Source organism: Siniperca chuatsi, linkage group LG12, assembly GCF_020085105.1.
Source record: "Siniperca chuatsi isolate FFG_IHB_CAS linkage group LG12, ASM2008510v1, whole genome shotgun sequence".
Classification (NCBI taxonomy): domain Eukaryota; kingdom Metazoa; phylum Chordata; class Actinopteri; order Centrarchiformes; family Sinipercidae; genus Siniperca; species Siniperca chuatsi.
Genome location: NC_058053.1, coordinates 14,600,203 through 14,623,703, shown reverse-complemented (window position 1 = coordinate 14,623,703; position 23,501 = coordinate 14,600,203). Strand labels below are relative to the sequence as shown.

Genomic DNA, 23,501 nt, shown 5'->3' with positions numbered 1-23,501 from the left:
CAAAACATGGGAAATCAAAGGTGGTGCTGCAGACATCTGAGAGTGCCTGGAGTACAAAGTGCTTTAACCCACCATAAAACGTGACACTGGGGGTATTTGGCTAAAGAGTGAGAATAGTTGCCTAGCCTGGTGTTGGATATACAAATAGACATCTATCCAAATCATTTCAATCCCTGGCTGGCTTTGTTTCACACATGAAAGAAAAAACTGGGCTGAGCATGTCACTTGCAACACTAGGCTTTGTTAAATCACTTAGAAAGGACCTAACGTCCGTCAAACACATTGAGAGGTTCCAGGTCATGCCCCAGTGTTTTGGCATTAATGGGAGCAGGGTGTAGAGTGTGTGCGAGTGTCTGGAAGGGTGGGTAATTCGATTTCCATGGCTAATTTTCTGTTTTTCTCTACTGGTGTCCTGAAACACTCCAGGTCGAACTCCAGCCCGAGAGAACCGGTGCGATCACCAGAGGGGACAGCAGGAGGAGACACAGGAAGGAGCCTGGTCTCCAAACATCTGGCAGGGCAAGGCTTCCATGACTCGCTCAACCTCGGGATAGAAAAAAGGCCCTCAGATCTGCAGGGATCAAAGTGTGCCCTGGGTGCCTGAGCCACTGTGGCCTCCCTTAACATATTCAAATAGGGTTTCCTGAAAGAAGTCGGAGCCACAAGCAAACCTTGGAACAAAAACAAGGCAGGAAAAGGGCCGACGATGAATACCTGAAAATCTGTGTGTTCTCCACACAAAATAAGTAAAGCGCTAGTAAAGCCCATGGCGGAAGAGGAATAGAATTTTTTTTTGTCAGGACATTTAACTGTAATATTACTGAACTGTCAGATATGAAACGTTATTCATGTGCCCGAGGCTAATTTAGTCAGTATAGAGACCCTTCAATTTACCTGAGAATGTTTGACTTACTGTAATAAATGATGCCAATGAGATTAACTACAAAAGTTTTAGGTTGCTCTAAGTTAATGGTTCCCAACCTGGGGGTCAGGACCCCAAGGGGCCCCCAATATAAATGATCACTGCAAAAATCTCCTTTTTACCAAGTAATTTTTGCTTGTAATTTCAGTCATCAAAGTCTTATGTTCTTAAAATAAGTTTGCATTGAGAATATTTCCACTTTTGTCCATTGTAAATCAATTTGTTTCAAGTATTTTCTAAAATCAAGTAAAAATTTTTATTCATTCTAGAGCAGCAACTTACTTTCTTCTTTCTTGTTTCAAGACACAGACAAATTCTTGCAAAAGCAAGTTGATTTCTATTGGAAATCTCTTTAATTCTAGACAGAAATTACTTTAGGATGGAGATTATTATTAGTTGTGATCAAAGGGATACAAAAGAAAAACACAAAATTAGGTTTAGTTCTTTACTTTTCTTGTCAAAACTGGATACTTTGACCTCTTCATGCCTCTAAAATCCTTCAAATTAAACAATCAGAGCTGCTCATTTCCACATTGAGGCCATAGCCCGTACAGAGGGGTCGCAAGTAGACATCGCTTCATCTTAAGGGGTCACAAGGCAAAAAGGTTGGGGATTAGAGCATTAGGTGATACAGTACAAAGTACCGGATAGTGCTACGTTTCATGTTTCAAAAGCTCTACTTTTAATGTTACACAGCATTGAAATAATTTAAATACTGTAGATTTGAAATAATTTAAGGATGAAAGGGATCCTAAGTGCAAAGGAATGTGTGGAACATCCTACATCCTCATCTTAGATAGCTGGGTTTAAAACTGCAAAGAAATAACAAAAACAAGAAAGTAATTCAGCTGTTATTAGTCTTGTGTTAGAAAATGACTGGAAGCTCCAGTGACACAGGACAAAACATACATTTGAGCCTCATACTGGCATTCACTGCAAAGTCTCCCTCCATAATCACTCTGACATTATAAATTCATCAAACACTGCCTCCCTTCAGCATCAGTGATGCCTGGGAGCGGGGGTCACCTGTATGCAGCATTACCGAATTAGCTGCTATCTAACCCAGACCTGCTGTGGCGTGCTGACACTAATCCTGGGCCCATTGGAGAGCCCTGTCTGTGTTACATTATCATGTCTAATCCCCGTAATCTCTCAGCCGCGCCGCTAAACGCTATTTCACCTCCGTCTCTTACCTCATACCCCTCTAATAACATTAATGAAGGGCCAGGCCCCCATTACACAGGCTACCCCAGTGGTGGACTGGGTGACGGCCGTAATCGGAGGCCCCCTGCACAGCCACCCACTCAGCCTCCCAGGCAGCAGGAATTAATGTAATTCATCGCCTGGGGCAAAAAGCAAAGCAAACATATGTTCAACAAATCAGGGTTTGTGTATTTTCTTGTCACCGTTACTGTGCAGGTCTATTAGAGTCATTGATGAGATCCTTAGTGAAGGGCTCGCCGTGTGGGAGAATGAAAGCTTTGAAGTGCTCGTGCCACTTCGAAAGCCCCCCCACTTGCCATGAGACGTTTATGATGAGCTGACCTGGGTTATTAAAATACCGCAGAAATGATCACCCATAATGCTTCTCTCTTTTTGCTGTCAACAAAGAATGGCAGCAGAGGATTGGCTGGGATGAAAGGTTGAAAGGGGCCCCGTATTAAAAATGGCACTTTATCCATTAAAGCAGGATTTCTGCTGTCTCTTTGTGTAATTACCTGCACCCGCCAGCTCTGTGCTCGGGCTTACCTTGTTTACACTGCATGTCTCGCAGTCTAGCTGTCTCCCTGCAAGGCTTCGTTACACTGTCTTCTGCTCTGCCTTTGTCTCTCTTGATGTCTTTCACTTGTCTGTCTCGGCTGTCGAGGCCAACCTTAAAAGAGGAGGCGTAAACACACCCAGAAGAGCAATGTCAATGAAAGCACCGGATAAATAGACACAAGTTAAAGCAAGCCCCGTAATGTGTTTTTTTTTTTCAATTTAGTCATGTAGACGCTGTATTCATTTATTTACAATTTACAATTTGGCACTCAAATAACTCAAACCCATTAATGTGCTTTGCAATGTTAATCAAATGCTAATGCAATTGTATATCCCCCTTTACTAGCCCTACCTCCTAGCAAACAGCACCACACTGACTTAATTGTGAGGGTAAAAAACATCTCATACAGACTTCCTCTCATATTTAATTTTATCTTTGAATAAAAGAGCTATAGGAAAGTATTAATCTGCTTAACATTTCTAAGTACATCCTCCAAAGGATTTTGCTTTTTTAATCTTACATATGCTCAGCAGAGTTACTGGCAAAAACTGTACATTTTCCTCATTTCATCCTTTCAACATCAAATGGTGAGCAGCAAAAATTGGATCAGACTTCAAAGACTGTGATGTGCTCCAAGTCACGGAGTGGCTCTTCTATTTCACATATTGAATCCGAGCAGGATATCAAAGTGCTACCAAAGAACCTCAGGTCTTTACTAAAAAAGGGGTCTAACATCTGTAGAAAGAGGAGCGCAAAGACAAATCACCTCAGGGAAGAGCGAGCATTTATTCTCAGCCGTGAATTTCCAGCCTTTTGATTCTCTCGTTCCCGTACCACCCTGTCTTCTCCGCTGAGATGGAGGTTGGAGCAAGAGAACTCTTTTGTCTCAAGGACTCAAAAAATTCCCAAAGAATAATCTGGGTTAAAGCTGCTTTGTAGAGGAGCTGCATTTTACATACACGGCTGAAGTCAGGCATAAGAAAATGCTCATTGATATTCTGTTACTTACATTTCCTCTATGTAGGTGATCTGTATGTGCCTCTCTGCTCTTTGGGCTGTTAGACCTGTGAAAGTAAGAAGCATCTGGTTACTACATAGTAATGCAGAGCTGATGATGATTTGTATTTGGTAAAAAACAGCTCTGGCTTATGATTATGCAATTTGCAAAGAGCGAGACAGAGATATGTTTCTGTGTGTGATCACTCACTGTTGCATTATTTAAAAAAAACAAACACCAAAAAAGACAACATCTGCAAACACAATGCTGCATGCCAGTCGCAGTCATGCTTTGGGTCTAGAAAAACAAAATCGCATCCAGTTTGGACTTGGTGATGCAACTGGAGGCTCTGCTGTTTGGATGCAAACACAGAATTCATGCGTGGCAGAGAGGAGGGATATCAAAAGGGAAAAGAACAGCATGTAGGTGAGAACATAGATCTTACAGGAGGAAAATGGGCCAGATCATGTCAAAATAAATCTATATGGAGAGATTCCAACACTGATTAAACAGAATTGTTAAGTGGAGGTTTGAAGTTTTTCTCACCAAGGAATATGATTGTAAACACGGAGAGCAAAATCCCAGATGAGGCGCTGCTCGGTTCGAGTATACAACAAGCATAACATTTTCAGATGTGTAAATCTAGTATTTTGGAGTTTGAGTCTGGAGAGAGATGCACAGCGTTGACCAAAAGTCACCCAAGATTTGAACGAGATTTACGTGTCAATTGGTTTAAGATGTGCACTGATAGGCAATGCAACTCCACACACACGTATTTGTCATAATCGTAATTTTCTAGCGTTCTATTTTCAGAGCTACTGTGCATTAAAAAAAAAAACTCATAACACCCCAAATCATTCAGGAATACTTTTCCTCTCAGATACATTTTTAGTATATAATCTCAAACCTAACCTTCTGCAGAGAGAAGCTAAAAACGGAGCTAAAAGCCGCCATCGACACCACGTGTGCTGCTGTTCAGTCGGTGGCTGCTCTCCTGCTTAGCACATACTTTCTTAATGACTGGCCTGCCCATATGTTGAATAAACACAAAGTCTTCAGCTCGTACATCTGGAGACCAGTGCAGCACCCAGCCCTATTTGTGGTCAGACAAGTGTGCAATCTTGGTGGAAAGATATTTATTACGTTTATAAAACTGAAAGAGGTGGTGCTTAGGGAGGAGCTTTCTCTTCTGCTTGAACAGTACATTACAGAGCAAGAGGAGCCCGTCCAGCAGGGCTTAAGATGAGTGACAGGTATGTGAGACCTCTTGCTCAATAAGCCGTCTCTAACGGTGGTCTCATTTTAGGTCATATTTGAAGCCTATTGTCTGCGCTGTAAGAAGAAACAATAGAGAAATAACAAAAATCAAACCACAGGAAAATATTCTTTCAGTGAGAAAAGACCCTGAAGAACAAGAGATGTCAAGGCTCACCCCGTATGCTCCTCCTTGGTGGTCTTTCCTCCAGCCTCAGGGTGACATCGGTGCCTCTGGGGTCCATGATCCTGACGCACACGATGACCCCTGTAAGCTGCACAGGATATGGATGTCAGACTTGCTCTCACATGGTCAGAAAACCATTTTCCTCCCTCCGTCATCAGTCTAAACAATATACATATACACAGTTATCAAATGTAATTATTGCAATTAGCCTAAGTTACAACAAGTTTATCGAACCACTGAAACAGCCTTGCATTTGCATGGAGGAAGTGAAGTGAGTGTAGTGTAGCGGTGGGAAAACATTGTGTGATTATTGAGACATACTGGGCTCAGATGGACAGTAAACAGAGCCTGCTGACTTAGTCCGTCGACGGGCTTTGTGTTTTTCTTGTAAAATTATATGAGCAGGAAGAGAAAGCACAAGTACATTGTTGAGCCATGGTTCTATTTTGCATGGTCTAATCTGATCGATGGTGAGCATGTCCCCCAGGCCCCGCTGAGATCTGAGAAGCCACCAGGCTCATACATTTGAAAGGCATCTGTTTATTTTCAGAATGCAAATGCAGCCCACCTCAAAGGCTATAAGCTGCAGAGAACACACAATGTGAATGTGCTGGAGTGCTCCGCCGGGGGGCTGAGGCCCCACTTATGTCAGGTTCAGGTTCTCCCCCCCCTGAACTCCAGTGGCCACACACAAACACATTTCTCTAAAGAGAAAGACAGCGGCGACAGAGAGGCTTTCCTCACACCAAAACCATGTTTACCCATTCTGCAGCGCTATTTACAAGAGTTTTAATGGAGGACATTTACACAAGGTGTGCAGGCGACTGAGATGCTCCATGTGCCAGATGAGGGCAGCCCTTAGGAGAGCTGGGGGAAACAATGCCAAATCTCCTCCCCCTGCCCTCCTCTCTCCTGCCCCTTTTGGCACCCTCCCTTGTCCTCCAGTGAGAGGCTCCAAAGGGGGGCGGGGGGGTAGACGGGGGAAGGTTAATGTGCCCACTTTGATCTTCGTCAAGGCACACTGAGTAAGAATTAATTTACATTTCAGATGAAAAGGTTGACAGTATAAAAAGGCATCTTGTTTCTGGTATGTGAGAGCTGTGTAATAGGCCAGGAATTTGAGAGAGGAAGTCGTGAGGAAACAGAAGGGATAAACCCCTCTCTTGCCTTTACTGGGAAAGAGATGAAAGGAAAAAAGGATCTCAGTATGCACTGTTCTTCTGAAACATGGGGACCAAATGCTGCCCAAACTTTCAAAAGCTTTTCTTTATGCATTATTAATTAATTATTACTGTTTCGTAGGCCACTCATTGAGATCAAAAAGGTGTTTCACAAAGATGTAAGGTTTCCAGGCCTTTATCCCTTTTTCTTTTGAAAATGTATGAAAAAGTGTAGTAGTTCCACCGGATAGGGGACTACATGAGAAATTCTAGAGGTCTGCACTTGAATATATGCAGAACTTCAGTAGAAAAATCTAAAAATTTCTTTACCTGACTGAATGCGGATCGCGGCCTCTTCCCGCTCCTTCTTTATTTGCTTGAGGTTCTGCCGAGCAACATGGCCCCTCCAGGCTAGAGAAAGAGAAAGAGACAGTGTGTGTGTGCAAGAGATTGCTGACCTGCCTCTGTGAAACAAAATAGACTGCACATACTACACAAGATCCCACTTCAAAACACTGCTAAACCAGGTGGCAGAGGGATGGATCCCTTTGAACTCTGAGGTCTTATTGTCTGCTCTGAAGCATTGCTCTTAACCCTCGTAGGTCAAGCTGTGGTTATCAAACTCATCTCTTTTATGAAGACTCGCCGGCACATAATAGAGGTCATTAAGAAACTAGCGGTCAGATTCACATCAAATTTGCACCTGTTTCATCATAACATGATAAAAGAATACATCAGAAATTTCACGTTCATTTGCATTTTTTTGACTTAAGTTTGAATAATTCATAATAATAATAATTTAATTAATACCAGTGTACCTGACTGGATGATGATGGCCCCGCGTTTTCTCCTGTCCTTCTCTCGTCGGTAACGTCGGGCACCCAGCCAGCCTTTAGTGTAAGCTTGCATCACCACCACCCGAGCTATCACCTCCCTCAGCAGCAGGTTCAGCTGCTCCACATGGTAGTACCTCAGAAAAACCTGACAGGATGTTTAGCCCAGGTTAGAATATCCTAGTATCTCAGTCTTGATCTCTGTACTGATGTTTATAAGACTGGATCGTTTTCTATACATGGTTATTTGTACATGTTATACTCATTATAGCTAAAATGTAAAATACAGACACAGATTTCTTTATTGTTTCATTTTTTGGTGTAATAATCACATTACCTTTGTCGTCCCCAGCACCCAGTCTTCCAGTTTGGCCCGCTCCAGTATGGCAACAGCATTCTCTTTGCTGGTCTCAGGCATCTGGTGAGCCCGAAATGCAAGGTAGTAATATCTATGAGAGGAGGCAAAGGGGAAAACAATGACGTTTTGATTGAATGTAGTTGTAGCACTCTAAGAGCAGAGGCAAGTTGTGGCTGATATGGTGTAATCAAGATTTAGTGATCAGATCATAAAATGAAAGTTTAAAAAAACTGTAATCATCAAACATTATATTTGAAAAGAAAATTCATCTGAACACTATTTAAGGATTACTTTTCGAGGGTTTGTTAATATTATTTTTTTGTCATTTCAAATTTCATCCGTAAAACACAAAGACAGTGTAGAGAAAAATGCACCACATTGTGAAAAAGAGCTAGACATCATTTATTTGCTTATTCGCTTTCTTGCCTGGAGTTAGATGACAGGATTAATACCACTCTCATGTCTGTCCAGGCTCCAGCCAACAGCCTGTTAGCTTAGCTTAGCATAAAGACTGGAAACAGCTAGCCTGGCTCTGTCAAAGGTAACAAAATCTGCTTATCAGCACCTCTAAAGCTCACTAATTAACACCTTTTATTTCGTTTAAAACATGTAAAAACTGAAGTGTAAAAAAGCTTCTAGCTTCATATTTACTGTACTGATTTGAGAGTGGTATCGACCTTCTCATCTAACTCAGCAAGATTTCCCAAATGTCAAACAATTCCTTTTAATTTTACTCTACTACTTTTATCTTCTTTTGTGTCAATTTTGTGTAAACTGTGAAATTTAGGATTACTGGACAAGTGAATAATCCAAAAATAATCTACAAACAAGTATTCTGATTAGATTCCTCGATTACATAACTGATTAGAAACATGGAGCTCCTCTTCAGTAACCGACACCATTTTAAAGAAATTTAACCCAACAATGGTCAAGAGGAGAGACTAGAAATCCTAACACCATTTTCCACACAACTACTAGAAGCATCACCACAGCTGGAAAATCACCTGCTTAGTCAAAGCAGAAAAATGAGCCTGACTGAGACATGAGTCTTCAACAGAGGCCCTTTGTTGGAGCTCTTTTGAATGGATCATCATCTCTTATTTCAGTGGCCACAGAAGATGCCCATCAGCCCGGGCCTATCAGTGTTCATCAGCCCCACTGCATGTTTATCGCTCACATTGTCTGGATCCGTCCACTGATCCTCTTGTTGTAGTTTACAAAATACCAGCATAGGACAGAGTGGCTCTAACTGTTTGCTCAGGGACATCAAGGCTCCAAAACGACTGGTTCATCTCTTGTGTTCTGGCGTTGGTCAAAAAGAAGAACAACAAGAAGAAAAACGTCTTTGAACTCCCCTCCCCGCCTCAGTCAGCCTTTCATTCTAATTCCTGTTGATACCTGTTATTTCTTTGATGGTAAATACAAAGCACTGCTTGGCAACATCAGACGAGCCTTTGATATGAGAGCACAAATTTAAATCAGTTTTCACTAAAAGGTGCAGTTTAGCCATTCTGGTCTGTCTGTATGACTTCTGCCTGGCTCAGGTAGGATGATATGGATTCAATAGCAAGGTTAAAATGTAGTCTGAAGTGGTAATACACCCTCTCACTCACACACTTCATGCACAGGTGTTGTAGAGAAAACAGTAAAATCATCGGTCAGGTTTTTGATGGTCTTCCAATAATCAAACACTCTTTAATATTGGGACCAAAACTAGGACATGCGAGAAAAAAAAAAACATGTGGTCATTCAGTTTTAGTTTTAGGTGACCAAAATTAAGCACAATTCTTTAAAGCTTCCCTAAAGCAGTGAGACTAACCAGCCATCTCAAAGTTATTTTTTCCTACAGGCTACAAGCCCAAGTTAATTACATTTTATATCATCTTAAAAGTCTCCACATTAGAGGTGGCTGGAATATTTTCAAAGGAAAATTGATCAAACATAAGTTTCCTTGCATTTTCTCACAGACTTGTCTAAGTATGTGTATTTTATATAAGTATGCGTATTGTAGGTATACACTTTTTAAATTTGGGGTTGGACATTTGAACAGGAGTGTGTAGCACTTATTAACAGTTATCATATCCTGACCCACATTTTTAAAAACAAAAACAACACCCTTACGTAAAGTCCCTCTAATGATTAAGTCTTGTTTTAATTGTGTTCTAATGTAATACCAATGGGACACAGAGACTACATTTGAGCTTTTTCAGGTCACTGAGTTTAAGAACAAACTCTTTATGAGTAGTAAAAGGAAATCCATTAAAATGCATCACCCCTTATAATCACAGTTCCTCCCTGTTTGAATTGTATGCATATTTTCCAGACTGGAGTATCCACCCAGTTAAAAGAGCTGTAGGATTTAGTCTTGCACTATCACTAATGACTGCCAATTAGTCAGCCTCTTGCTCTGCTCAACTTGTACCCGTATCTAATTAAAGAACCCGTGTTTTTGTGTGATGCAGTGCATGGCTCACTTGTTCTGCAGTATCTCTGGGGTTGTGTCGACGCTCAGCATGTGTGCGTGCTTGAGTGTAGGTGCAGCCTGTCTTGACACCACTCTTACCTGTTGACAAACTCTTCAAATTGGATGCGATGGGAGTAGCCTTGGCGGCGGATGTTCACTGTCTCCAGGATCCCCGTGTAGCGCAGCTGCACCATCACCCTCTCCTTGCAGAAGCGCAGTGCCTGCCTGTCATCATTGGGTTTGATGCAGCGCACAAAGTGTGGCTGACCCACCACCATCTTAGACAGCAAGTCCATCAGGGAGTACTGCAGACACACAATGAGACAACAATAAACAGTAGGCAGAGACAAGGCAAGAAAACCAGAGAGCAGTTATTATCAAAGTCTGGTGGTTTAAGTTCAGTTGCACTCCAACTTCAAGAATCCAACTTTTTCCAGACATAGATGTGTTTGATAACAGAGTACAAGCTGAATAGTAATTGACAGTATTAATCAGTTCCATCAGGATCTGGCAGACTTTTAAAATTTTCATATAACAGACATAAATAACTGAATTAGCAGAGGATTTTAAAAAAAGGCTATGTTTTCTTTTGTTATTTTGCATTTTTGTGCAAAATTGTAATTGTGGTAATTTAGCATTATTGCGACTCAAGAATAACTGATTGTTTAAAGCTGCATACATTTTTAAGTATAATGCATACGTTTTTTGCCATGAGGGCAGAAGAACATATATATTATCATATCAACATATTATCACCATATAAAGTTCTTATGGCAAATCCAGCAGACACAGATCAACATTAGCATTGATCTGAAAAAGAGACCTTGGTCTCAGTGGTTCCTCCCTGCTAAAATAAAGGATAAATAAAATTAATAAAAAATACATTTGGAGAAGAGTTTCTGGCCACCTAAGAAAAGTAAGTCCAATATTCACTCTCCTTTTAGATCTGTTTTGGTCTCCACCAACTCCTGAGGGAAATATCTGGCTCTTTAGCTGCTAAATGCTCCACGATGTTCACCAGCTAGTTGCTAACTTTGTCTGTTCACCGTTTGGTGCTGGGCAGATTGTGTACAGTGGGTTTATCAGAGGTTTTTCACTGAAAACAGCTGCCTGCTGCTACTGGAAATGACGCTGATGAGTATGCATCAGCTAAAAGATGCTAAAACACTCCGTAGAACTGAGGCGAACTGTAGAGTTAGTGATAATTCTCCGTTGGTTCATCGCTACAAGCAGCATCTTTCACATACATGTAGTCATTTGATCTATTGTTAAATGATGATGAAATTACAGTAAATTTTCAAATTAACTCAACTGAAGAGATATTGTTTTACTTTATTAGGCTTTTAATTGAGACAGGCCTTTATTTCTAAAAGGTATATTTGATCATATAATGGTAAGGAGCCTCGCTGTTTTCTGTTATGATATGCTGTTACTCCTATTTGCTGTAAATGCAAACTCATCACATCTTCAGTGTGTTTAACATTAAAAGGCCCCAGTGGCTCAGGAAGAATAATTACTTCCGTTCCCTGGAATTTTTTTTACTTTGAAACATCTACAAGAAATGTCGAGTTTCATTAAAAGCAAATTAATATTGAGAAAGCAAAGAGGAACTGATCAAAATTAAATTACCAGAAAGTGACAACAATATTTCTGTTAACAAGAGAAACTTAAAGCAACGTGGTGAGTATGGTGTTGTTTCACTGATGGAATTAATGATGTAGAAATTTAGACATTGAATTTAAGTTTCTGGAGGGAATGATTGATGTGGTAAAACTTATTTCTGTTGTTTTCATTGTCACTGTGGATTTTAGTTGCTATTTAACTGTCTCATCTGCTTAAATGTGCATTTTTGTATCAGGTGTTACAGTAGCTTAAGTAGATACAGTAAGTTAAAGTTAGTTTACAACTTGGATATATTTCATAAAGATTATTACATGCGTGGTACAGTAAATTTTTTTTTAAAAATCTGCCTTAAATAGAGACATATGATTCAACCAACACCATCAATGGATTTAGGCTAGTATAGTCTAACAATGTCATTTTGTTGATATTAGCAGAGTTCTGTGCCCTTTTCTGCTTTATTTCAAGATTTCAAGAGTTATTTCTGAAAATGTTTGGAACAGTTTGTTTGCATCAACACAATTATGATTTTAAAATTGAAGAGAAGACTACGTAACATGTTTTAACTGTTGGTTGTTGTCAGACAGTTAAGCAGCATAAAAAAGAGAAAACACCTACACGGAAATAAGAGGCTACAGTCTGTCTCCTCATGTTGGTGGTTTCTTCTGGGTGCCGCATCATTTCCATGGTGTCCACCTGAACACAAACATTCACAATTAACACACTGCATTGATAAACAGGCCACACTCAGGCCAGGATCATCACTGCAAAGGCAGCAGATTCAGCTGTTTATTTGCAACCTGACGTCCTCTATGGGCTCTGTAGAGATAAAGGTATTATTACAGCAGGTCCCCTTCCTCTAAATGGGCCAGTTGGGGATACACAGCTGTATTAACTGTGCCATCTGTAACATAGCCCCATAAACACTTAAAGCTAACAATCTAGAGAATAATTCTGCACTGCTGTGGGGCATGGGAAAATTGCAGAGCATTCTGAGTAATGAGACTAGCCGTCACCAAGCAGACAGTCATCCCGACAACGACGGATTAATGAGGACACAATATAAGCTTTCTAATGGCCTTCGCAGTTCATGGCTTCATCAAAATTAATGATGCAATAGATATTTTATGGTAGGTCTACATTGCAAAGTGCATATCTTCATCCTAGTACAGAGAAAGAAAGGTACGTCAAATGTCCTCTGAGTTACATGAAGGGAGGAATTGGATGCTTTGACACTGTACTTCTGTATGATCTGCTTTCAAAATAGCAAACGGTTATCTAGGACTCACTTCCGCTATTCTAACAACCGTCACACTACTTTAATCTGGTCGTACTGGTAACTTTATGTAAGCGTCAGTTTCTGTCAACTTTTCCCCAACTCTGATTGAGAACATGACGGCATACATATTACATCAATCACACTGAGTTGTTAGTAAGAAGCCCTTTCTTGTTCAAGAATAACTGAGTAGGTGCTTAGAGGGAAGTTCAACAAAGTAGAACAGTTTTTCCACAGTTATTTTGGCCTGTGTTTGTGTCCCACATTAAGTATTTCTATAATCTGAAAAGATACATCACAGAGCATTTGTTTACATTGATAACACAGAATTGTGGCTGCGTGAAAAAATAGTTCAAAAGAAATGATTTACATTTTCCAAAGCTAGACTGTGATTGATGTTAGAAGAGTGAAGCTGCACATAATTCAAAGTTAGTGAAACATAGTTCAAGTTTCAGTTTGGATTACAATGATCAGTTGATTTCAGGAGATTATGTAGTTTCAAAGACTGTTCGCTATTTGGAACTGGTCTGTGATTTAGAAATATATTTATATTAAGAAACTTTTACTATTTTCAACAGAAGTCTTACCTTCAATAGGTATTTTGGAGACTTTGAGTACGGCACATGCCGGCGAATGACATGGAAATAAAGGAAGAGACAAGCAGATAGACAAGAAGTAAAGAAGCTGAAAGTCACCTTTAAGGGGTTTCCCACTGTAAATCATAATGTGAAGACAAAGTAAAAATAATTCCACAGTGGACAAAGACATTTTCAGTTTCATATCTTACAAACATTATGATTTGACCAAATGCTTCCCCTTAAATAAGTAAAATAGACACAGTGAAATGAAAGAGTCCAGAGGTGAGAAAGTTAGAAATCCCCTATTAAATTATTGTGAATTATTGTAGAATATTCATGAAACTATCATGGCTATCATGTGTTGATGCAGTTATTTGAGCTGATTTTTATTTATTTATTTTTCTATTTTTTTTTACAATAATTTAGTGCCCATTAACAACAAAACAACAATAGTTTGTTGTAAGTCTGAAAAACTACTTTTATGCCATAGACACCAAATGCCAGATGGCGATGCTGCATCACCACAAGCAAGACGGCAAACATAACAGGGTAGTCAATTAATGTGGCTATGCTTCACAGCACAAGTTTTTACTGGGTTTCTTATGGTGCCATGCCTGTGAGCAACAAATAAAAACATTATGTTCTCAGATGTAATGATTTGTGCTACAGGAGCACAAGCCTCACCTTGGTGCGTCCTGAACCGAGCTGCGGTGGCAGAGATCTGGAGGCAGCTGTGACCCGGGCTCTGGACGTCGCCAGATTTCCTGTTCAAAACCAAACCATTAAAAAATTACATAATTAGTCATGTCAGGGCTTATTTTATTTAAAGTATAGAAAAAAAGTTTGAACAGCTCTGTGAAATAAAGGAAAGAAATTATTATTGAGTGCGAACTATCAAACATGGAGACAGAGATATTCTTATTCAACATACAAGGAAAACAAAATGAAGAGCTACACTACTATGTTAACAGTAGTTTTTGTACTGCAGCACAGTATAAAAGTTCAGAAGGAGCCTAAATCTGAGCTGAATCCCATGGACTCAGGAGTGCAGCTGCGTGCACAGCAGTCCAACAGCCCCACACACAGCGGAAAGGATATGAACATAGCATATGCAAGACAGTCTGAACATTTCAAAGTTTCTGCACAAGATGTCCAAATGTTTTCTCTGGCTATATCTTCAGAGGCTAAACTGTGATTAATAGCACTGAAAGAAGCCTTTGAAGCAGGATTGGTGACATCAAAGTCCTAATCCATGGGTGGCAGGATTTTTATAATGAGTGGGAAGTATCTTAACACATTTCAAAGGGTTTACTCCATGAATAAACAATAGCTGCACAGATGTGCCACACACACCTTTAGAAAAATACGTCTGCAGACACAGGAGGCAGCATTACCCAAGCAGCCGTGTATGGCAAGGAGGAAAACCTTTGTAAGTTTTTTAAGATAAAGCTGAAGTGACAGGCCAACAATTGTTCTAAATTTTCTACTGCACACAGACGAACTTCTAAAATATAAATATGTAGTCAGCTACTACTATATAATTTCAAGACTCACATCAGTTGTTGAGGACATGGTCTGACAACGAGCCAAAAACTTAAAGACTGGATCTGCGCCTGCCTTTCTCAGAGGACTCTGCACTATCAAGCCTGTATTAGAAGCATCAATCAAACACTGGAGAGATCAAAATCAATTTATGATGGATTAATTAACAGCCAGACCACTTCTAACTTTAGACAAAGAGCGTCCTACTTGTGCCAAAGGTTTTAAAGTGAGCCAAAGCAATGTGGCGTCTCATGGGACAAACACACACGTATGGACACACACACAAATATGTGCACAAACACACACACACACACACACACTGCTGTAGTCAAAACAAGCCAAAACATATGATGTGAGAGAACTTCAAAAGGACTCAAACAGTCTTTTAAGCTAGTGATGATACTGCTTTAAGCGTTTGACAGTTATCTGCTAATTTTGATTTATCTACTCATTTCTTCTGCTATTAATGCATTTTGCATTTGATAAATAAACTAAATTCAAGATATTCTGTCGCATTCAAATATGCACTTTTATATTTGTTAATAATGTGCTTGGTATCCACAGGTTCTGAATCTGAACCTAAAATTAGAAGAAAGGAAAGTGTAAAATATGATAACATGGAAATATGAGCAGTTAATTGCTCATTATGAACACATGTTTGTGAGAGGGCCTTGTGTTTAGGATCACAGGGATCACAGATTTTACAACCTCAAATGCCCCTTCGGCACAATCTACACACACAAAAAAACCCCACACAAAATAAGTATGATCTTTGAGAACAGGAGCCGTTAAACTGTGTCGGGTATATTAGCAGCACACAGGCAGGGAGGGCCCCGCTCCAATTAGCCCAGAGTAAAGCTGGATGGATTAATTGGAGTGGGTCTTGTGCAAATGAAGTGCGCTCTCTCTTCTCCCCATTAGTGCTGCTGGGCCAGATCATCTGAGCACATTTGTCATGATGAATTAGCGGCTGCGAGTGGAACGGGCTCGTGGAGTGTCACTGTGCTTTCACGCCTCTCATTTCCATGACACCATCAAGGGGAGATGAAGGGGCTGCGCCGCGATGAGAGAAACTATGACAGTTGTACCTAAGCCTTGCAAATGGACACTCACTGCTTTCTTCATGTATTCCTTGGCGGGTTGTTTTAATTCAGGCTTCTGGCGGGTTTTATATCCCCTCCTGACTAGATGATTAGAGCATGGGTTAATAGTCAGTATCCTCAAAGATTTCTGCCTCCTGAGACATGAAACCAAGGGAACACCTGTGATGTCCGGCCTGAAAGAAGACCTTCTAATTTAGATACAGTAGGGAACTTGTCTAATGATGTGGATTATAATAATTCAAACACAGAGACAGGCAAGAAAAAGGAAGATTTGTTCTTTGACAGTGGATTCAGTTAAAGAAAAAGGCCACATGTTTTTAGTTACAGCTTGAGGGAGTTCTTACTTTTGTCAGTGCTCTCAAATAGACATATGATGATAAAATAAAATAAGAGAGAATAAGCTTTAATATAAAAGCTTAATAATTAAAAGAGGAGAGCAGGTAAGGAGAATATTTCCCATCAGGTCATTCAGTCTTGAGAAACAGGCGGTGGAGGAGCGCACCACTGATCGTTTCTGCTTCACGCATGTTGCTCTTGGCATGGACTTCCAGGACAAACACTGAGTGAGGCAGAGCAGTGTGTGGGGAGGGGAGGGGGGCAGAAAGAGAAAAAGCCTTCCTTGGCATCTGTGCGTTCACTTTGAAAATTAAGCCCAGCAAGAATCCTGTAGGAAAAAAAAAAAGCTCAAGCTGGCAGTTGTATTGGGGTTCTATTGACAAGAATAGTCAATGTGCTTGGGATTAAAAAGCAATCCCGCGTTCAATATGACACCTCCCTACACGCTTTTATGAGTGCCAGTGTGCGCCTTGTACTTCAGAAGCTGTGGATCGAGCTGTCGACACGGGGGACAATCAAAGTTGTAAGAGAGAGCAGCCTTCCCGAGCTGAGTGAGCAGAGGCTTGCTGGATATCTCCGCCACTCTCCCGCTCTCTTTTTGAAAACATGTGATCTAGAAACTCAACTCAGCAACCAAGCAAATGAGATTAAAGCACCCATAACCCCCCGCCACCCTCCATAACCACCACCGTTTATGCCTAGAGATGGCTCCGGGGGCTGTTGATTTAAATGCCATCCACTACTGTCAGAGCAGATCAATCATAAAAAGCATGGTGTAATTGGCTTTTAGTGACACAACACAGTGTTGCATTTATCAAAGGATGTTGTACCATGTGACTTAGGAGAGCTGGCTCCTCGCTATTGATGTGCGAGGCCGTCAAAAATCCCACTGCTGACTCAAAACATTCTCCAATACCACGATTAGGGGGAGAAATCAAGCAAAAGTATTACTTGGTGAGTGTCTCTTTTGGTAGTGAGAGCGCGTGGAAGTCTAGTGAAAGACTGTGGTGTCTGCCCACTGGGATAAAAAAAAAAGGCTTCTACTGGGAAAGAACAAAGAGCCAAATGTGTCATATAACTGGGAGAAGCCTGTCATTTCTACACAGAAGGATCTCCTAACATGAAGGAGGGAGATGCAGAGGATGGGAGAACTGCAACTGTGGCTTCATGTGAAGATGTAAAACCAATGTAAATTGTTCAACACACACGACAGACATGAACTTATAACCCGGAGAATATTGCGGGATGAGCCTGTTTCGTTAACTCACCCTGTGTTAGAATTGTAAAATATGAAGACTTTCCTGAAGGTAAAAATCTTGTCACTCACAAGAAATGTGAGACCTGAGATTGTGGACATTCAGGGGAGTTTATGGGCTTATTTTATTGGTCAGTATTATAAACATTACTGTAAAATGGAACCTTCCTTTGGAGAAAAAAGAAACAGAAGTATTCAGATCCTTTATTTAAGTAAAAGTAGCAATACCACAATATAAAAATACTCTGTTACAAGTAAAAGTCCTGCATCTAAAATCTCACAGAAAAGTACAGAAGTATGAGCAGCAAAATGTCAGTGTTATATTATTATATATATCATGTTAATTAATTATTACTGCTGATGCATTTCTGTGTAAATTAATGGTGTAGCAGATCATAGTGAAGCAGATTTAACTACTTTATATAGTGCTGGGTATCTAGTAACACTAGTAAGTGTCAGATAAATGTAGTGGAGTAAAACCTACAATATTTACCTCTGAAATGCAGTGAAATAGAAGCATAAAGTAGCATAAAATGGAAATACTCAAAGTACAAGGATCTCAAAAAGTACGGTATTTGAGTAAGTGCACTTAGTTAATTTTTACCAGTGCGAATATATATACAGCAAAGCCACATCCATTCACAACATTCAGTTTTCCTCCTTAATTAGACAGATTCAAGTCATGGTAGTCTGCTCTTTTTTATGGCTTTAGGAGGGTTTTTCAAAACACTGATTAACTATCACAAGAACAGCATAAATACAAACTCAGGGAGGATTTTTCAGCCTGATAACATTTTCTTTTTCTGAGGCAGTTGGAAAGATGTTAAATTAAGTTACCACAGAAAGTTGCATTCATGCAGCAGTAAATCAGACTTTTAAGTAAAATATATCTGCATCTACAGCTCTACATACATGTATGCCACTGCTTAAGCTAATAATTCAAAATGACAACAAATTGCACCAGTGTAGTGCAGGTCTTGCTCATAACAGGGATTTTTTTTCTACATATAACATACATTATAAAGTGTTAAAGCCCTGGAACGATGATAAATGATGCAATCAATAAGATAGAAAAATACAGGAAAAATATATCTTTAAACTCCACTGTCTATGAACTTTAACTTTTCACAGGGCACACATCACTCTGCACAGCCTCCATTTTCATTGGGCTCTGACAAAGGACTGGCAGTCTTGAAGTGCTGTGTGTGCAGATGTCCTGTGCTACAAGCAGCAAGGCCAGGCAGCCCTGCGGCCACACACACACACACACACACACACATATACTGTGACTGCAGGCTGCCCAGGCCCTGGTAGGCCCTACTGAGCCCTGCCAATTCAAACACTGTGATCCCCCTGATCTGGGAAAGGCCCTGGCTCTGATGAATTTGTCCATGCAAATACATCCCATTTCCTCTGACAAAACACCACCACATGTCCAAGCCTCAAGGACCCACATTCTGCAGGGCTCAAGTGGCCTTGCTATTCACCGCCTGGGAGCTTTTTACTTTCTGGGGCCCTCCTAGTTTCCTACTGTTCTCCAAACATGAACTGCTTCGATACTCAGAGCATCACATTCTCAATCTGGCGTTCTGAAATATTACACAAATCTGGACTGTGTGTCTGTTTTAAACTTTAAACGAAAATACAACGTAGAGGAAAATTGTCTGGTTTAGAGAAATTGTTCCTGTATCACTGCAGTTTGATATGTATACCTGCAGAAACATTAACATTCAATGCATGTGTAGTTTGATATGCCAGATCCATTATTTTACTTCCACCACAGTGTCAGGCTGCAGGTTTACGAGGGTGTCCCCTAGTGGTGACACTGTGAGGAGGCGACTCAGAGTCGTGAAACCACCCTGGTGTAAAACAGATTTCCATCAGATCCCTCCAGATAATGGTAATTTCACAGATAGCAGTGAATCTATAATGTGAAGTAAAATGCAAATTAAATCCCCCCACAAATTTTACCCTGAAGAATAGATTTATAATTTTCTTATGCTATACTATCTCACTTTAAACACCGCTCCATCTTTTTCAGAATGATAAGCTAGAGTAGAGTGTTTCATAGCTTTTATCTAATGAGATGATCTGCAGTTTCACAAACTGCAATAAGAAAATTGGACCTCCAACTCCAAAGAAACAGAGAGAGAGTTGAGTGCGAGCATATTGCAGTCATACTGCCTTTAAATGAACATGCAAAAGAATCTATACAATTACTGTGAGCGTTGGTGGAGCTTTTTAGGATAAAAAGGTTCAAATTGCACAACAGCAACAAATCACATTAACCTGATTCAACCTGATTGACCATTCTCAATGGCAGGACAGACAAAAAGTGCAGTGGTTCAAAGAGGAAATAAAGAAGCTTTTAGACCTAACTGACACTATATCAGCAGCAGTAAACATTACAGCACATTTCAGTATCTATTCAGTACCTTTGTGCACTGAAATGAAGTGTTCCCTGAATTTGTTTTTATAGAGTGTACTCCTCTGAAGCCGTTAATTGCAGAAAGGAAGTGGCTGAAGGCTCCCTTGTGCACAACCTGCAATTGAAGTTTACAGACACATCACACAGCTTTCGAGTCTCAGCTAAGGTGCCTTTTGTGAATTGAAGCTCCTTTTAATGCCACTGGGACTGAAAGCAGGCATTTACAGGTCCCTAAAAAGGAAGTGAATCACATAATGTGGCTTAGCTGAAATAAAGTAGGGAGTGGGAATCTGATAATTTAACACATCTATTAGCATTTCAGCTAAGTCAAGTGACCAGGAGGCCTTAGCCACGGCTAATGACGAGCACATTACTCTACCTTCATTTAACAAACAGAAAAGAGGTGGGAAGAGTTGCTTTTGTGTTCTCTAAATACTGTTTCTTCATCCCCTGGGTATTTAGAAACCTTATCATAAAAATATCCCACTGCACCCACAATCTGTAGATAGCATTCAGCAGTGGGAAACCAAGAGGGACAGCTTAGTGAAAATAAAAACAGAGCGCCGTGCAGAGAGCTGAGCCTCTCAAGAGATAATGGAGACTGCAGATTTATCCGAGCACGGCACACAGAGGCTTGAAATGAAGGGGGACCAGGAGATGCCTGGGAGCCGCGTCTTTAAGAAACCCACTTACCTGAACATTTATGGAAGCAGTAGACACCAGCACAATTCACAGAGCAATACAGTCAGAACCCGGCCTTTGTTAACAATAGTTTGTCTCAAAGAAAAGTTTCCATTTCCATTGTGGTTAGTGGTAGAATAATGTTCCCGTAAGTGGCTGAGATGTTCTATATTGCTATATTTTTCATTGAGGCCTATATCATAGCTTACCTGTTTTAGTTAACGGGCTGGAAAACAGCTGCTGCAAAAGTTTGTTCTCTGATGTTCTCAGAACCACAACGATGTCTGCAGGAAGAGTGTCTCTGTTTTTCTCCAAAAATCCATTCACGTTGTACATTACCTGTCGAGTAGGACATCAGACAATCACACTAACAGTCTAAATGTTATTCACATTTTAAGGAGCCAAACTGATTTGTCGTTGCCATAAGGCCTGGCAATATGGCTGAAATTAGTATTATTATATTTTTCTGATATCACAAAATGGCAAATGAGAACAAATAATACACATATAAAAAGGATTAAAATGATGTTCAATGCAATAGGCCTTTTTCACAGAGGACATTTTGACTTGTCACAGTAGGTGTAAAAAATAAAATTAATGATGGCTGAATTCCATTTAGCTGCTTCAGTTTCAGGGTATTGTGCATGCTGGCTCACTGGGACACTTGAGTAGAACAGAGCCATTGTTAATGTTATTAGTAACACCTGTACTTTTCCTACTATGACAAGACAAAAAGAAAAAAAAGGCCTATGAACTGTGTTTAACTGTTATGCATTACATCAGAAAAATTGCTTCACACATGTAACACCAATATTATTATTATATAATAATTACAGTTTGCTTGGAATCAGTCATTTAACAGAAATTTGTGAAACGATAACACAATATGATATGCATATAGTCACTGAAAGTCGATAAACATGAACAATTAATCATAGCCCTGCCTAATCATGATGATTCAAGATGTAATTCAAATTTGAACAGGATTTAATTAACTCCCATTTACTAATTGGTCTGTAATTAGTCTGAAAATTGTGGTTCTAAAAAAAATAAAAATAAAATCACATGCCCCACCTTGATTCAGTTATGAAGCTTTAAACTTCATAGAAAGAATTTTACTTAACTTCACCTATCACAAGTGAAATTTGTGACAGGCATTTTAAAAACTTTAACTATTGTTAATACACTGCTTGTTAATACATGCTAATCTCCTCTCTTATCACACCAAAGAAACAAGGCAGAAGGTTATTTGTTGCACATATCCAAAGACTCATTTGATACCTTTCCTGCATAATGCTGTATCCCGAAACAAAGCTCCACACGCTTTGGTATCCAGAAGTACTTGCAGTGCAAATTGTCCTCAAATTTATCTGTAGGCAAGAAATGAGAAAGGCAAAAAAATTACAAAAAGATGTTTTAAGCAGCACAGGTAGGAAAGTGTTCAAGTATATAAACTGTGTGGTAAGAGCTGCAGTTACATTCAAAGAAGCTGTGACCTCTGACCTCTTTTATTCATTTGTCATGATTTTTGTATGTTTGATGTCTGAGCATGTTGTAGGAGTAGCTCCAGTCTTACCCACTAAGGTCTGGTCCGTGGCCTGAGGGAAGCGGCTCTCCTCGTCCAGCAGGGACAGCAGACCCATGGGCTTCTGCAGGAACATGTCCAGGATGGGCCTGTTGTCCTCGTACTCCACCAAGCTGGCATCCACCCCCTCGCTCTGGTATTCCATCTAATTAGAACCAGTGAATGTAGAACAATCTAGTTAATGATTTCTCTAAATGACCCAATTAAACAATCTGGGCTAAATATGATTTGTGCATGTGTGTGTGTGTGTGGGGGGGGATTAGTTTCTAGTCAACAAAACCAAACAGTTGCAGCCGGCAGTGTGTGTCTATGGCTGAAGTTTACAGCATAATAGAGTCTTTTACTGAATGCATAAAACAGAACAGCTCTGAACTAACAAATAGAGTCACTTATTCATAATTTATTTCACTTTGCAAATAACCCAGAGTCATATCATATTATTGCATCTATTTAATTTCAGATCAAAAAGTTGTTTTAAATATATATTTTACTAATAAAGTGGAACCAATGGATCTAAACCGTCCTCATGTTTAAGTCATTAACTCAGAATAATCAGTGTCTGTGTACAGCGAGACTGAAGACAGCTACACCAAATAAAAATCCCTTTTCCACTGAGCATCAGCCCTTCATCAGGGGCAGCTCGCACTTGTTTGTAGAAGAGAAACTTTTCCACAGGCTTAAAGGCTGTATTTTCAATGATCACTGCTGTAATTAATGTGTAAATGGTAAATGTAGCTTCCAATAACAGTTCTGGTTGGTCCTGGAGAGTGTTGGAAGGGTGTATTATCAGTTTTTATGTGTGAAATCCTGCCTCAATAAATGATCTTGTTTGTAGATAGTAAAGCAGATCGAGTTTACTTGTATTAAAAAGTGCTAAATAAATAAAATTGCCCTGCCTTACCTATTTTTCCTTTCAGAAGGACTGTTGCAAAGTTAACACAGACTAAAAGGCATTATGGCAAAATGGTTCTTGATTAATGTCTATTCATTTCCATCAAGGAAAATAAAGACTTCAGGGTAAACAACTTCATTAAATCAATTAAGAGAGTCATTTGGTGGCGCACAACAGTATAAACAATCCTTTACACATCACAGCCCGGCTAAAAGCAAAATGTTCATGTTGAGAGCATCTCTGCCGTGATGGATGTGAAAACACACAA

At 40.0% G+C, this 23,501-nt stretch overlaps 1 protein-coding gene across 1 annotated transcript in view; it reads right to left on the bottom strand.

Annotated features, from left to right (window-relative positions):
- Positions 1 to 23,501, bottom strand: part of myo3b (myosin IIIB) — a 62,185-nt gene that overhangs the window by 10,274 nt on the left and 28,410 nt on the right. Inside the window, 13 exon segments of the mRNA XM_044215559.1 lie at positions 2,672 to 2,795; positions 3,694 to 3,748; positions 5,114 to 5,210; positions 6,613 to 6,693; positions 7,101 to 7,263; positions 7,453 to 7,564; positions 10,037 to 10,242; positions 12,176 to 12,253; positions 13,421 to 13,441; positions 14,096 to 14,175; positions 20,966 to 21,095; positions 22,038 to 22,126; positions 22,333 to 22,486. Coding sequence (XP_044071494.1) covers positions 2,672 to 2,795; positions 3,694 to 3,748; positions 5,114 to 5,210; positions 6,613 to 6,693; positions 7,101 to 7,263; positions 7,453 to 7,564; positions 10,037 to 10,242; positions 12,176 to 12,253; positions 13,421 to 13,441; positions 14,096 to 14,175; positions 20,966 to 21,095; positions 22,038 to 22,126; positions 22,333 to 22,486 — 1,390 coding nt within the window.